Below are 16,322 nucleotides of genomic sequence, written 5' to 3'. Positions count from 1 at the left end.
AGCATTATTGTGTGCTTGTTTCACAGCTGATACAACAGCGGATCTGAGCCCAGTTGTTCAAAAGTAATGATCGGATTTCGGTTATTGGATTGAATCAAATCTTGAAAATGCTTTGTTAAACATATCCTAAAATCGGATTAGATCACAAACTCCAATCTTGGTTTTGATTTGGATGAAATATTCAGTTTGTCTTGTTCAAAACTTAGGATGCCTTTGATCCAAAAATCCAGGATTATCCTGAACCCAGCAGAAGGGTGGATTTCAGGGACAAAAATGTAATAAAACGTCAAAACTGGTAAAAAAAAAAAAAAAGTTCAATATGTTAGAAAACGGCACAAAAACGTGCAGAAAAACTATTCAAATGCATTTTTGTTGAGTAATCTAATTCTGCTCTACTTTATTATATTAATCAGAATATAATACTGTCCTATGTTAAAATGTTTTTGAACGCGTTCAACAGTAAATGCTTATATTGTAATTACTTCACTTCCATATTACTGCAAGAGTACATATATATACACACACACACATACATATACATATATACATGTTCCCAATGTGAAAAGGTCAAGTTTTGAAATGTAATGGGTCACACTTTAGTTTAGGGTCCAATTCTCACTATTAACTATGACTTTTGCCTCAAACTCCTAACTACTGCTTATTAATAGTTAGTACGGTAGTTGTTAAGTTTAGGTATTGGGTAGGATTCAGGGATGTAGAAAATTATCATGCAGAAAAAGCATTAAAATGTGCTTTATAAGTACTAATAAACAATTAATATCCTAGTAATATGCATGCTAATAAGCAACTAGTTAATGGTAAGAATTGGTCCCCAAACTAAAGTGGTCCAATGTTGTTTAAAGAAAACACACACACACACACACACACACACACTTCCCTCCACAACTTTAAATCCTGTTCTCTAAGATGGCTGCAGCGCCCCCTGTCTGCGACTCAAAGCATGTAAAAGATTCTGTGAGCCGCTATTACTGCAGTGCACCTGATCAGCGAGGAAATGCTTTTACCAGCCATGTTTGAGCTGGATGCTGTGGAAAACTACCAGAGAAAGTTGGACAGACTGCAGTGGCCTCCCTTAAAATATCCAGTTGTCCTGAGTGAAAATGCAGAGTCATCATCCGTCCTGCTGCACTGCGGGAAGGAATGAGGCCACCGCTGTCAGACACACACACACACACACACACGTTTATGAGGAGCGTAAAATCTGCAGTGTCACAGCGCTGGGCTGGTTGACCTCAGAGAGCAAATGTCCTCACAACCCCAATCATGCAGAGATGTTGCAAAGCATCAACAAAGAGAAAGAGAGACATGATGGATTGGTGAGGATGCGTTCACTGTTCAATTCTGACTTAAAGTGCCCTTATTATGCTTTTTTGGATTTTACCTTTCATGTAGTCTGTAATATAGCTGTTTGTGAATGTAAAAGGTCCTCAAAGTTTCAAAGGTCAAAGTGCAGATAAATGGAGTTATTGTCTCCTAAAAGAAAGAAGTGATTCTGAGTCGTCAGTCTCACTTCCTGTTTGAACTTACACAGATCTGTACTAAATTTGCATAATTACAGCCTATAGTCTTCATTGGCTGCCCGTGAACAACGTCTACTTTGTCCCTCAAACACTGTAGATGTAGCTGAGAATGGAAGAGTTCAGTTTGTGTTGTCGACATGTTGAAAAGATGCTGTTTTCTGCACTGCAAAAGCAAATCCACTTTGCTGCACTTCAAAAGGATGAGGACTTGCGCTATTTGTATTAATGAGTGCGTTAACAAGCATGTTCTTATCCCGATTACGCTTAAGTCGACAATGCACGTGATCATGTAAACGCATTAACCCGTTTTCTTTTATCGGAGTAAGGTAATAAACGGCTTAAGCATAAACCGATCGTTATTCGTCACAGCTAGGTTTTTGCCCCCGCCGATTTAGCCCAGCATGTAAACGCATTAACCTGCTTTCTGTTGCCTTATCAAAGTGCATGTGTGACGTGACAGGAACGCGTCCCTCCTGTGGATTTAAGCACATCCAGACAGAGTGAATATTTTGCAGTAAAATATACCACAAACTCAAACTCTTTCTTGACTTAAATTATAAAAGTGCTCTCATCTCAAGAATGCTGCATCTTTAACTGCATGAGAAGATATATGAAGTTTCCCGCTGACATGATGCGATACTCTTCTACAGTTTTAATGCTTTATTTAACACCACAACCGACATAACAAATTAAAATAATATGAAAATACTAATAATATGAACACATATTATTATGTTTTCATGTCACTACTGGGAAATAGCCTGATTTATTAATAAAGTCTTGTAAATGCGGTTTACTTGTGTTGTCGAGTTATTGATTTGCATGTAAAATTTCAATAAGCTGATTTTTGTGAGTTATGTAAGCATGCTCACTGTGTATCAAGTGCTGAGGAAGAGCTGGACCTGAAAGTCAGATGGTAATGGACATTTAGTTTAGTGGTAAGCGGTAGACCAATCACAATAGACTGGGCCATCTGACCAATCAGAGCAGAGAAGACCAATCACTTCAGACTGGGTCATCCGACCAATCAGAGCAGAGCAGGCTCTCAGAAAGGCGAGGTTTAGAGAGACTGAATCCTTTATCAAATCGTATCAGACTGTGAGAAAAGAAGTGATGCTGCAATGTATATTAAGAGAAAATTTGTGGGGTTTTTTGTTTTTTTTACCTTGGATGCATGTAAACCTATTGTAAGAGACCTTAAAAACAAAAGTAGGAACCTCACATTAGAAGCACTTTAATGTTTATTTCGTTAAATCATTTTTTTTGTGGTTTAAATCACACAAGTCGACTTGTTCACTCCTATCTTGTGTGTTTACAGAGGAAGCTGTACTCAGTATTTTGTGTGTGCATCCGTTTGTGTGCGTAGGTGAGTGATTGTGGCCAGTGTGTGGTAAAGGTTAGCATTTCAGGAGAATAGCGTGAGTGACGTCTGATGGCAGAAAATGACAGACGCTGCACGTTTATGATTTATAGCAGACAAAATGGCTAAAAATAAGTAGCACTGCACAACATGGCAGAGAGAGACTATACCTGTCACTGTCAACATGTCACGCAAAAAAACTTAAGGGGACCTCACTTTAAACACAGTACACTTATTTCCAAAATTTGTTTTTAAAGTCTCCTACAATAGGTTTACATGCATCCAAGGTAAAAAAAAAACCCCCACTTTATTTCCTTATAACATACAGTTCGATAAAGGATTCAGTCTCTCTAAACTCCTCCTTACTAAGAGCCTACTCTGCTCTGATTGGCCAGATGGCCAAGTCTGTTGTTATTGGTCGACCACTTGCAGCAGAAACCAAACACTCATTACCATATCTTAATTTCAGCTCCGGCTCTTCGTCAGCATTGGATGACGCTGTGTTTATATGATGAACAGATTGAATTTAGGCTTTTATTCACATGTAAACATTCATCAACTCACACATCAGATATGGTAATTGGAAGCTCAGTCATGCTTGCTTGACATTGATGAGGTTCATTCTCGTGTTACGCAGCACGTTTGAGCTTCTGCAAGAACCAATGAGGTTCATTCTCGTGTTACGCAGAACGTTTGAGCTTCAGCAAGAACCAATGAGGTTCATTCTCGTGTTACGCAGAACGTTTGAGCTTCAGCAAGAACCAATGAGGTTCATTCTCGTGTTACACAGCACGTTTGAGCTTCAGCAAGAACCAATGAGGTTCATTCTCGTGTTACACAGCACGTTTGAGCTTCAGCAAGAACCAATGAGGTTCATCCTAGTGTTAAAGGGGCATTCCACCCATAGGAACATTGTTTTTTATTGAAAGTGGGTCATATATGTAGTCGAAATGTAAAATAAATTTTGAATTTGGTGCCTTCGTGACAGAGGAAAGACAAAAAATAACTTCAGGACGCATTTGTATGAAAGACAACAACTCCCACAATGCACCACATTGCACAGCTCCGCAAGCCACTCCCACTAATCCAGAACAGCGCATATCTGCCTATAAGAGAAATCACTCTTCCGTCTACAAGGCTAGCTACCACCAGAGCTTGAAATTCATTTCACACAAAATGTCTAGTTAGTTGGCGAACTCATTAGTGCATTACTCCTCGTTTTTATTTCTTTCGAAAAGGTGAATTATTGTATGGTACCTGGATGTTCAGTCAGAACATATGCGGTGCGAAACTAGGATAGTTCACAACACAAACGTCCGTGTCCTCGTCTGATTCAGAGATTTCGTCCAGGAGAAATTGTCATCGTTGAAATTCTTTGCCGCAGACGGACTCTATCTCTGTGTTCGTAGTTGCATAGTGAGATCACCGGCGCCACCAGTCCGCCCTAACTCGAGCCAGTCCGGGCTCCTCGTCCGCGGCAGGCAGGTCTTCTGCCTCGGCTGCTCTTCGCTATAATGCGGCTTGTAGAGGTAGCCACAAACACCTGATTCAAGCATCAGACTTCCGAAATCCTCTTCTTCTATATCATATTGAGCACTCTCCTCCGCTATTGTCATAACTTTACATCTGTCTCCACAGCGCCTGTTAGCTTAGCTTCAAACAAGATGGAGGATATTGCTTTCAGTTTCAGAGAGTAAAGTCCCACCCACTGATCTGTAATAGGTCTGTAGCGTGAGCGGGTCCCGCCCCTGGGAAAGATTGGAGAGATGAGGAACTAGTGTCTGTAGTCTCAACAGAAATCCCCCCCTCTTACACTTCCTCCGACAATGATGCAAAATGACGATTTTTGCGTCATTGTGGGAGGAAGTGTAAGAGGTAAATAACGGATTTCTCCCGTCTCAGGGGAAAATGAGAGAGTGTTGCACGACCATTCAATAGTATGACTGGGTTTCTAACAATGCAAAGCTTAGTGCAAATGGGTGGAGTGTCCCTTTAAGCAGCACATCTACACCACAACTTCTCCATTTAGCTAGGTTTGTCATCCATAACTCCATCAAGGTCAGCCGGGAACCTAGGAGTTGTGATTGATGATCAATTGAACTTTACAGACCACATTGCTAGAACTGCCCGGTCCTGCAGATTTGCCTTGTACAACATTAGGAGGATCAGCCCGTTCCTATCAGAACATGGTACACAACTCCTTGTCCAAGCACTTGTTCTATCCAGACTGGACTATTGTAATGCTCTCCTGGCAGGTCTTCCAGCTTGCACTATCAAACCTCTGCAACTGATCCAGAATGCTGCAGCTAGAGTGGTCTTTAACGAGCCGAAGAGAGCACACGTCACTCCTCTCCTCACAAAATTGCACTGGTTGCCAGTTGCTGCTCGCATCAAATTCAAGTCACTGACTTTTGCCTACAGAACAACCACTGGCTCTGCTCCCTTTTACCTAAACTCATTACTTCAGCCTTACATGCCATCCAGAAACTTGCGCTCTGCAAGTGAACGCAGTCTTGTGGTGCCATCTCAAAGAGGCACTAAATCTCTTTCTCTGACCTTCTTCTGGTCTGTTCCCTGCTGTTCATCTGCCTAACTCAACCAGAGCGGCTGAGTCCGTGTCCATTTTCAAGAAATGGCTGAAGACGCACCTTTTTCGGCAACACTTGATCCATTAATACTAACACTTTATCTTCTATTCTATATCTATTATCTTAAAAAAAAAAAACAGGTACTGCGTTAGATTAAACTGGGAATGGTCATAGCACTTGCATATTGTTGTCCTATTGTTAGTTTAACTGTTTCTATTGTTCTCATTTGTAAGTCGCTTTGGATAAAAGCATCTGCTTAATAAATATAAATGTAAATATAAAACGTTTGAGCTTCAGCAAGAACCAATGAGGTTCATTCTCGTGTTACACAGCACGTTTGAGAGCAAGAACCAATGAGGTTTGTTCTCACGTGTCAAGCAGGTTTGGGGTTGAGCTTTTGTTTATGTTCCCTGATCATGTTTACATGTGAATAAAGGCCTAAATTCAATTTGTTCATTTAAAGCGATCGAGTCTCTTCAGAAAATTTGGACTAAACCGCTTAATTCATGTGGATTAGTTTTACAATCTCTTTATAAACTTTCTGAAGTGTCAAAGTGGTGGCTGTGTAGCTGTCAATGAAGGGACAGAAATATCAAAAAGATCTTCAATTGTTTTCTGAAGATGAATGAAAGTCTTATGGGTTTGGAACGACATGAGGGTGAGTCAATGCCAATGATTTTTGGGTGAACTAACCCATTAGTGAGCATTAGATACTTCATTTAAAAAATAACATGAAAAAACGTGTACAGAACGAGAAGAGGGACTGATCTATGAGCTATTGACTTTATAAGGCAAACTAATTGAAAAGAGGCTGTGAGCAGATAAGCAGGCACATCTATAGCAGTACATCTGATACTGATCCAGCTCCTGCTGAGCACACACCTGTCTTCTGCGACACACAGACTCGGAATATATATGTGTGTATGCGTAGATGCTTTTGTAGAGACAAACAACACAATAAACAACTATAACTTTTGAAGCACTACTTGCCAAACTGGCTGTTTATCCTAACACACGTTTCAGTTTGCCTCATGGTTTATGGACCATTTATAGAGTCAAAACCACATCACACATGATCCAGATGGTTTTCTTCATGACCATGTGTATCTTGAACTCAATATGTCAGTCTAAAATCTTTGACTGGGTTCCATGAGAGGAGAAAGGGTGCCTGAAACCTCATCCAAGATCTGTGTCCAACCCAACCATTAGCTTAATCCATCTCGAACCACTTCAGGCAACATGCTGTCCTACTGTACATGTGGATTTAACTCCACCCTGAGATTACAACCCCATCACACACACATACACACACACACACACACACACACACACACACTCATGAGGGATGGCGGCACATCCTGATTAATCCTGATTAAGGTTACAGTACAGCCAACACAAAATCTGGCCCCTTCTGTTCATCAGCACTATCAGTGCAGCAGAGATAAACACATCTCAAATGAGTTGATTCAATTCTCAATTTCATGGCGTCTGCTGGGGCTCCAGGGCCTGGACTAATAAATCAGTCGAGCCTTGCGTGTTCAGTACACTTTCTATGCATGAGCTTACAGAATAGGGTTGTGTGATATCTTAAACATTCACAATATATTCACAATGATTTTGATCACAATGACATAAAATAAAGGAACATAATAAATGTTGTGGATTTTAATGCATTTAGATACTGTAAGTGTGTTATGATACTATTTAATCTAAGAAGCAAAAACAGCCTTATATTTGTTAAGTTTGATTCATTTCTGTGAATCTGTTCAAAAAACATTATAATAATTGATGATATCTTGATATCTTTGATATCTGATATCATATCTATGATATATTTCCTGTAGCTCAAACGGTAGAGCGCTGGCGCCTGCAATGCCAAGGTTTGATTCCCAGGGAAAGCAAGAACTGATAATAATGTAAATGTGTACCTTGAAATGCAATCTAAATCGCTTTGGATTAAAGCGTCTGCCAAATGCATAAATGTAAATGTAAATAATTGCATTTGCAATAATTTGTTAGTGTCATCACTCAAAAATGTTTACAGAAATTATTCATGTGTTAAAATGTTTCAGTAAAAAATATATATAAAGGATAAATATGTTACACTGATGCACATACACTACTGTTCTTCTTTTAATAGAAAAGAATACTCCCATTTAGTAAGCATGCATTGAGTTGGTCAAAAGTGATAAGAAAAAACAAAAATATACTTTTTGTACTTTTTATTCATCAGAAAATCATGGGGGGGGGGGGGGGGGGGGGGGGGGGAATCATGAATTCCACAAAAACATTGAGCAGCAACATTGATAACAATCATAAATGTTTCTTGAGCATCAAATCATCATATCAGAGTGATTTCTGAAGGATCATGTGACACTGAAGACTGGAGTAATGATGCTGAAAATTCAGCTTTGACCACAGAAATAAATTACAATTTAACATATATTCACATAGAAAAGTTCTTTTTTTATTGTATAATTAATAATATTTCGCAATATTACTATTTTTTTATCAAGTAAATGCAGCCTTGGTGAGCAGAATAGATTTTTTTTGAAAAACATTAAAACATTTGACCAACTCCAGGCTTCTAAATCTGTGTAGATAAAACATGCATTCATTATTTTTAACTAGATTTTTGGCTGTATTTAGTTCAATACATTAAACATTGTGAATCTACTAAGAAAGTTGAAAATGATGGTTGAAATGATGGTACCTATGGCTGAATATGGAGTATATCAAACACAAAAACCAAGATATTGTTTCATGCTTTTTCCTCAATATTCATTATATAGTCAAGATATTATATGAAGATATAAGCTTTATTCATCAGCAACTCTGCAATTCATCAAGCTTCATCCATCCGTTGTGTCCACACTCTCACACACTATTTCTCCTCTCACTCCAGCTGAAATCTCAACCATTGTTACAAGGGAAGAAGGGAATGAAGAATGCACAAAGTTGGGAGGCAACATTCCAGCATCTGGAAGCGTTCGGGCACACGTGTGTCCCTTTCCGGATCTCTCCCTCCCTTTGCTCTGTCTCAGTCTCCAGCTTTCTCCTCTGCTTCCCTCCATCTTTTTTTCTTTCAAAGAAGGAATTTTGTAATCTGATCCTCAGCTAGTCTTTCCAAGTGCAACTCAGCAAACACATCTTAAGAAATGCCATGTGCGATCACAAACACACAAAAACCACATCACAGGTCATTTACAGTCAAAACAATCGGATACTTCCAAAATAAACCCTCGCATAAAACCCAGTATGACACATTGCAAATGAACCATGAGCGCTGCTGGAGACCTGTTCATCCCAAACCAACACAAGCAGGGTTTTCAACAATGATATGGTCTTCACATCCCATTACCGCTTCCACAGAGGCTAAATTGTGTTTATTTGGTGGCATTATTTGGTGGTGCTTTTGTCTAAAAACATTGCAGTGTCCTTGTTTTGGATATCAAATTTTCTCGCTGCATGTCTCACGTAGTGGATTTTCCTAAATACTTTTTAATCTTACATTATATTACTGGAGCTAAAATGGTCCAATTACCCTTTGTTAGCTTTCATTTAGCAAGTTAACAGCTTGGGCTACTAGCTTAGCATAGCGCTAACTGATTTAGAAAATAATTAGATGTCATGCTAGCACTACGTTTCTGAGCATGTACTGAAGATGGGGGATTCTGTGACGACAGAATCTTTGGACAATGAGATGTGATTTTAAAAGTAATTTTCACAATAATTCTAGAGGGGAAAGCGTTGGTAACGCATCATATTATGAACAAATGAACAATTATAGGGCCATTCATAGCTACACCACACACTTTTGTGTGGTAGTGGAATGGAAGAAAAGAAAAAGGTCTAGAGATGTTTTGTTGTTGTTTTTTAAGTTGAACAACTTTTGATTTGAACGCTGTATTTTTTTGAATTCATGTTGCATCATGTGAGAGATTTGCGAAAGTCGAACACGTCCGTCTAGTGCATGTTTACATAGAAAAACAGTGCAAAAGCAGCGCAGTGGAATGCAAAAACTATGAATTGCATATGAGCAAGAGACAGTTAGTATACAACAGTGAAATGCTCACACTAACATTAACTTCTCCATCTTTCCCAACTGCAGTATCTCACAGGAGACGTCTTACAATGTTCACTGTGTTTGCATAAAAACTTTGTTACATCACTGGACTAAACTATGCTGCATCGCACTAAATCACCAACTCGAATTGAAAAGTTTTCATTCAGTCAGTGAGATTGCACTGACGCTTCAGTGATTATAAATGGAGTGGTCTTTGCTCGCTTTATAATGCTTTCACAATTTAAATAAAAGTTTGATTTTTCATGCTGCCAAGTACACACTGCAAAGTTATGGGAGTTTCAACTAAATTAAAATGGACTGAATCTGAAATTGCGAGGTTTGACATTAACAATAACAATAACAATAAAAAAAAAAAACAATAAAAAAAAAAAAAAGTGATGTCAAAATAGATCCATGCATGAAGTCTTAAAGTTTAAGTGCAATCGACCTGCCACTTGTTCTGATACCTGTAACGTGTTTCTTTGTTGTTCATTTTATTACTAACTTTTCATGTGATTTTGTTAATGCAATGTTTACTTAATGGAACAATATTTGAAGGCTTAGGCTACATGTTTTAATGTATCATTTACTTATAATTATTAATATCATTAATAAATAAACTGATTTTGTTTTTTTAATATTTTTATTTTAAAATAGTTAAATTAATAAAATGTAATTGTTACAATAGTTTTTGCTCTGGTACCGAAACTGGTACACAGAGGACCGTGAAATCTTTCTTGTATTGGTACGACTACTGAAATTATGGTATTGTGACCATTAGGGGTGTAACAATACAGTATATAGTGTCACAATATATCGCAATACAAAAATGCAACAATGTATATCATGGATAGTGACAATATGTATAAAAATGACTGTAATTTTTTTTAAAAAGTTTTCAGAGTTTTATTGTCAGTACTACATTAAACTACTATATATAATGTTGAATATAATGTATAATAATGCAATGGGGGAATATTTGAGGGTCCTGATAATGCCAAATATCTGATGTTACCAGTAAAAAGTGGCCTGCACTATTTTAAATATATCTAGTCAGTGAAACAGTGCAAGCATATTTATCTAAAATATATTCAGTGTTTTCAGAATCATGAATATGTTCATTCTGGTGTCTCTATTGTCCTGTTCATTGGGTTTCCAGCACCAAATCCAAGCCTATTCACTTAAACCAGGGTTCACCAATCTCGGTCCTGGAGGGCCGCTGTCCTGCAGAGTTTAGCTCCAACCAGCTCCAACACACCTGTTTGAAAGTTTCTAGTATGCCTAGTGAGACCTTGATTAGCTGGTTCAGGTGTGTTTAATTGGGGTTGGAGCTAAACTCTGCAGGACAGCGGCCCTCCAGGACCGAGATTGGTCAACCCTGACTTAAACACACAATGTAATACCAAATTTTCTCCATTTTAATCAACAGTACATTTTTTGTTAACCTTTTAACATGTCTTGGAGTATCGCAATAATATTGTATCGTGAGTCGTGATATGTATCGAATCGTGTCATGTGGGTATCTTTACCTTTTCCACTTTTATCCTCTATTAAAAGTGGATAAAGACTATTTATTGTCTTTTATCCACTCTGTGCCAGCCAGCGCCGTGGTGTGAAGAGCTGAAAACCCACTGGCGGCCCCACAGAGGCCTGGGATTGAGCAATGGAGGCGGGGAATGCACCTGGCGACGGGAGGAGAGGGGGCGGCTGCTATTTTTAAGTTGAGTTCACAGTCGGGCGGTGAGTGGGTGCAGATCAAAACCTGGCGCCATCTCAGCACAGTGAACACTTGAAGATGCATGAAGGCCTTTACTAGCCATGAGCTAGACCCTACACCTCCATCAGGCACACTGCTTCAGTCTTTTACACATCAACACAGCGCCACTAGAACACATACAACATGCCTTAAAAGGCAGCACAACGCTCACAGGCCAACCTACTGACCTACACACATACCTCTACAACACTGGCTCTCAACTGGTGGGGCGCCACCCAAAACAGGTCTGTTCTGATCAGGTAGCACTAAATACAATGAAAATTGAAAAAATAAAATAAAATCACGCAAGTCTGGGCCAAATGTTTAATGTCGACCGATTGATTGGTTTTGCCGATTAATCGGCACCGAATGCTGTAAACCTAATCCTCAAGAGAAGTTAGGATAGCAAAAATAAATAGGCTATCACCTTCTAAAATGTAGAAGATATTTGTCCAATCAAACAAAAACCGCTTAGCCTATGCAGTTCAGAAATATATTTTAAATTATGAGTGCATTTTATTGGGTATTTTAAGGATTTATTTTTCTTTTAAAAATGTTGAGCTACATAAAATCTTCTGAAGCAAAACCAGTTCAGAGACACTGATCTAAAATACAACACAGTTTAAATACATGGGTCAGTTACATGATATTAACTTGTATTCATTTACATTTAGCAGATGCAAATTTACTAAATTATTCAAAAATACACTTTATATATACACAATGACTCTATGGTATGTTTTTAATTTCTGTGATGCCATTCATTTTGATAATTGTTTCTTACTATCAAACAAAAAAACTATATAAAAAATAAAATAAAAAGATACCAATTAATTCTTGACAAAAACTTAAATATTTTGGTAGCAACATTTCTTTTTTATTAGCTTCAGTTAATTAATAACATTTTAAAAAAATGTGCCTGCCACAATAAAAGTCATGTGGTGAACATGATATTTGTAAAATAAATAAATAATCAAATAAATTTGCATTCGATGTCGAAGTCACCTTTGATTTATATAGCGCTTTTACAACACAGATTGTTTCAAAGCAGCTTTACAGAGATAACAGGAAAATAATGCTACAAAGTTTGTTTCCAGAAGAAAATAGCGTCACAGTCCAGCTTAAGTAAGTTCAGTGATGGTTCATTTTGTTGTACAAAAAAAAAAAAAAAAAGTGTTATTAATTTAGTTCATATATGTGTATATATATATATATATATATATATATATATATATATATATATATATATATATATATATATATATATATATACGAACTAAATTAATAACACTTTTTTTTTTTTTTTACAACAAAATGAACCATCACTTCAGTTCTCCTCTGGCCAACGAACGAACAAAAAGTGTATGATTGTGATTCAGCATTATAGGTCAGAAGTCAGATTGGATTGTAACATTCAGAATATCATCCATTTATGAGGCCTTTACAGGGAGAATATGTTCATTTTCACTAAATTAAAAACTTTTATTGAAAACAGTTATCAACAACTTCTCCAAACCCAACATTAAAGTACATTTCTAAGAATCTGGAACATGAGTTTTAAAGTAGATTTGTAAGTGTCATATTGTGACCCATATCACAGGTGTTATCAGTCTAGTTTCTATACATGCACAGATCTTTCCAGTTTAGCTGTGCAGCAACTTTAGCAACTTTAGCTGTGTCGTCATGACCAAAACCACATTTTACATTGTCGAAAACCACATTTAGATCTTCCAAGAACCAAAAGGAGTCAAACGGGGACTGTACGTCATACTAAAGACTCTGAAAGACTCTGAAAGAGTGGGTTGAATCTCTGCTGCTGTCATGTCTGACGCAGAGACGGAGGACAAGCGGGCGTGCAGAAGGCTTGTGTGTGGCTGATGTGCGGTCTGTGTTAGACGGATGTACCTGTGGTGCAAAACTGATACTAGAAATGGTTTAATACACGCTTAGGTAGGAAACCTTCCTCCCCGGGGCATCAGAGAAGCAGTTTCGGGGAAATCAAAGCAAGTCAGAAAAAAAAAAAAAAAAGAGTACGCCAAAACTGTTTAATTTACTATGTGACTGATAACTCAATTGAGTAATAAATTAATATAGATGATGTGGTTTAATAATTAAAAATGTGGTTTGAAAAAGCAAAAGAAAACTAGAAATCATTAATAAGGGTAGATAGGGGTTTTTGATGAAACAATGTTGGACAAACACACAAGTATGTACACACACACACACAGCAGTTCAGCAAGTCACATCCAAAATTTCCAGCGATCGAGTCTCCTCAGAACATTTGGCCTAAACCACTCACTTCAGAATAGTTTTAAGATCTCTTATGAACTTTTTGAAGCGTCAACGTTGTAGTTCTGTAGCTGTCAATGGAGGGACAGAAATCTCTAAGATTTCATTCAAATATCTTCATTTGTGTTCCGAAGATGAACGAAAGTCTTACGGGTTTGGAACAACACGAGGGTGAGTAAATGATGACAGAATTTTCACTTTTGGGTGAACTAACCCTAAACACTGTCATTTCATAACAGGTACGAAATAAAGTTTTCCATCATATGCAGCTGCAGAAAAGTCTGTCACTTTTCTCTCTGTCGCTCACTGGTCTTGTCCTTTACATGGCATCCCTGCCAGACACTGCGGCATCACCACGGTAACTCAGAGTAGGACAGATTGAGTGCTCAGTCCTCCTCCGAGTGTAACCAAGCAACAGAATCAAGTTATATAATCAGCACAGCATTTCATTGATCAGCCGTTGTTATATGACTGGACGTTCAGAGCAAACTCCCATGCAGACTCGCACTGTTGCATTAAAGAGAGATGCGGCAAGATCAGAAAACTATTTAAAACTATTAAATATATTAAATAGATTTTTAAAGTGGTTTACATACTATGCAGGTCTTAAAATACTAAAACAAATATCTATCCAACAGAAAAGGCCTTGCAACATTTTATTACATTAATAGTTTGCTCGAGCACATATAAGGATCAATAAAGGGTGATCATGTCATTCTGTCTGTTAGAGCACATTCGATCCATTATGCAATGAAACCTGTCCCCTGTAGCCATGCATCTGAAAGACCCCTTTACCTCCAGACAGACACTACAGCAACAGATCTGCACATTCCACACAAACACAAGAAATGATGAAATCCTGCAGCCACTGACTGTTATCAGACCAAATAATCTGACTGACCACCAGTGAACACCATCAAGCATAGTTGTAGTTCTTATTCAGAAACACTTCCTTTCAAGAACTTTAAGAATAGATTAAAATTCTCAGAATGTTCGCCATTGAAAATCTAACCGTCAATGTAATATTTGCATACTGGCTTCAGTGGCTTGTTCTCCGTCCTTACATTTATTTGCATTTGCATGTTGATTTCAACTTGACTAGCCTTGTCTTATACTTATTATATACATAAACACAGCATCTTTGCCGCATTCTCTTAGACTGATTTCATTTACCCTGAACCAGAGCATTATCTGTAAGTATGACACTATCATGTTGCTCCACTGCAAGTAAACACTGATATTTACCATCCATATGGAAATGCAAATCTAGTGTACAGCGTGAGCTGCAGTGTGTGAAGTAACCTATTGTGTTTAGAGCATTTTCCAATGGAATGTCACAGCAGGGTTTTAACAACGGAAATAAACAGCATTAGATACACGTCCATCGCGAGGATCGTGGTATGAGTGTCTTGACACACTGTAGCGAATTGTAGTGTCAGTGGTGTGTGTGTGTGTGTGTGTGTGTGTGTGTGTGGCTATAGCGCTGACACGAGTATACAGTGAACAGTGAACACACACACATTCCACACTTGTGTCTATACTCGCCATGTCTGCTGCAGAAGAAGCATCTATTAATACACACTCACCTAAACTACCGGCGAAACCGTCCATTTCTCGGGTAAATATCCAGGGAGATATTCCTGGAGCGACTGTGGGAATTCGTCCTCTATGTGAGAAGAAAGCCTCGAGCTCGTGTAATGTCACGTGGGCTCCTCTGATCCGCTTGAATGCAGTAATAAAGGGACGACCGGCTGGCGGCTGGTTCTCCGTCCGGGTAACGAGGCGCTTCTCTGGGGCAGTCGATCACGGAGGATCCCTGAGCTTGAGCTGCTCCACCACGGTCGGTTACTCCTCCTGCGGACGAGGGAGGGAGTTTAAGGAGCGCTGGGCTTTCGCGTTTCCGACTCCGCCTGCTTTGGCACGGCGAGCTTCCCTTCAGACTGGCCGAGCCCGAGTGCGCCACAGTCTGACACTACGGAGCATCTCAATATGACAACTCAAGTGCACACTGCTGTAGCTACTCTACTTCAAACGTTATTTGTTTGTTTTTGCATGTGTATATTTAATTTTTTGCTTGTCCCTCAAATAGTTCACATGCTGCTCCATACTCCATGTCATTTACCCATGCATTTAATGCATGCATTTAAATCATAAACATAGGCCTACAAATCGGTATGACGTGTTTTTGGACATGGAACCGTGATGATATCATGTTTTTGTACTGTATATGGCAAGCCGTTTTGACTTTTATTCATTCCCAGGATTGATATAAACAATTCAATTTTCACTAGTTAAAATGCTAATTCTTAAATTAGCCTACATTTCCACTAGTAAAAATGTGAATTCTTGATGTCAACAATGACGTCATCACTCGCATAAATACGAATTCTTGATATCAATAATTACATTTCTGTAATTGTATTTTCTCTAGTTAAGTGTCATCATAGGCTGACATTCAAATTTAATTGTTGATATCAAGGATTGATTTCTTACCAGTTGAAAATTATTGAATTTCTGATATGTGAAATTAAAATTTCTACTAGTAAGAAATCAATTCTGGATATCATTAATTGAATGTGAATGGTAGTAAAATACAATTACAGATATCAAGATTTACAGATTCAAGAATTATTGTTTTTACCAGTTTAAATTTAATTCTTGATATCAAGAATTCATATTTCTGCGAGTGATGACGTGTTAATATCAAGAATTCACATTTTCA

General features: G+C 38.2%; 1 protein-coding gene across 3 annotated transcripts in view; it reads right to left on the bottom strand.

The window, feature by feature from the left end:
- The window catches only part of eml4 (EMAP like 4), a 91,947-nt gene extending 76,340 nt beyond the window's left edge, over positions 1-15,607 (bottom strand). For 2 of the 3 annotated variants that reach the window (XM_084092262.1, XM_084092263.1), the window contains exon 1: positions 15,187-15,607. In XM_084092262.1, coding sequence (XP_083948388.1) covers positions 15,187-15,211 — 25 coding nt within the window. In that variant the 5' untranslated portion in view covers positions 15,212-15,607. The remainder of the gene's footprint in view (positions 1-15,186) is intronic. The other variant, XM_084092259.1, reaches the window with a different exon arrangement.
- Positions 15,608-16,322: the final 715 nt, after the last annotated feature.

The sequence above is a fragment of the Abramis brama genome (assembly GCF_963993115.1).
Source record: "Abramis brama genome assembly, chromosome: 19".
Lineage (NCBI taxonomy): Eukaryota > Metazoa > Chordata > Actinopteri > Cypriniformes > Leuciscidae > Abramis > Abramis brama.
This window is presented reverse-complemented; position numbering and strand designations above follow the sequence as displayed.